At 50.1% G+C, this 798-nt stretch overlaps 1 protein-coding gene across 1 annotated transcript; it reads left to right on the top strand.

Moving 5' to 3' along the window:
• Positions 1-201: 201 nt before the first annotated feature.
• On the top strand, positions 202-624 carry LOC145060203 (uncharacterized). The gene has a single exon (XM_079007909.1). The coding sequence runs from the start codon at positions 202-204 to the stop codon at positions 622-624; it is 423 nt and encodes a 140-aa protein (XP_078864035.1).
• Positions 625-798: the final 174 nt, after the last annotated feature.

Below are 798 nucleotides of genomic sequence, written 5' to 3'. Positions count from 1 at the left end.
CCATACAGCTCAAACACTCAATACCAGCAGCCGGGAGCGTCCACCATCCCTGGTCACGATTGCCTTTCCCGTAGTGTGACATCTCCGTTTGTCAAAGAATTGTTGGACTAAGAAATACCAAACACAGCCAAACTACCGACGCTCAAGACATATAACGGAACCACTGACCCGGATAGCCACATTGACACGTATGAATGGACAATGACGTCATTAAAGCTTGATGAGAGGTTTTGGTGCACGTATTTCCCAACCACACTTGATGGCAACGCCGGCACATGGTTCAAGACGCTACGACCGGGCAGCATTTCCAATTTTGCCCAGCTTAAGTATCTTTTTCTCACAAACTTTATGCAATTACGCAAGTGCGAGGGAGACTCTCATTCAATCATAGGCTGTAAGCAAAAGGAAGGTGAACCCGTGCGGGAATACTTCACAAGATTCATAAACACCACGTTAGACGTACCGGGGCATGATGAGCGACTCATAGCCGGCGTCTTTACGTGGGGACTTCTACCAGGCCCTTTATCGCAAAAGCGCATGGGAAAGAAGCCTCTAACACGGGCTGAATTGAAGGAAAGGTTGGAACGATATCTGAGACAGGAGGATGGTGAAGCAGCAAAATAGGCCTACTTGAATGCTATAACTGCCAGGCACCATAACCCGGGTCACATGGATTTCTGAGGGGGAAGTAGGAACTACGGCCAAGCAAGAAGACCACAGGCACGGTTGCGACCGTTTGCCAAGGATGACAGGCGTGGTCGTCGCCCGGTGGTGTACACGGTGTCGGAGAAGCAGCAG

The sequence above is a fragment of the Lactuca serriola genome, chromosome 6 (genome assembly GCF_051521515.1).
Source record: "Lactuca serriola cultivar US96UC23 chromosome 6, Lser_US96UC23_V15, whole genome shotgun sequence".
NCBI classification, from domain to species: Eukaryota; Viridiplantae; Streptophyta; class Magnoliopsida; order Asterales; family Asteraceae; genus Lactuca; species Lactuca serriola.
This window is presented reverse-complemented; position numbering and strand designations above follow the sequence as displayed.

Coding starts and splice junctions, on each gene's coding strand:
- LOC145060203 (XM_079007909.1), top strand. CDS start 202: ATGACGTCATTAAAGCTTGATGAGAGGTTTTGGTGCACGTATTTCCCA.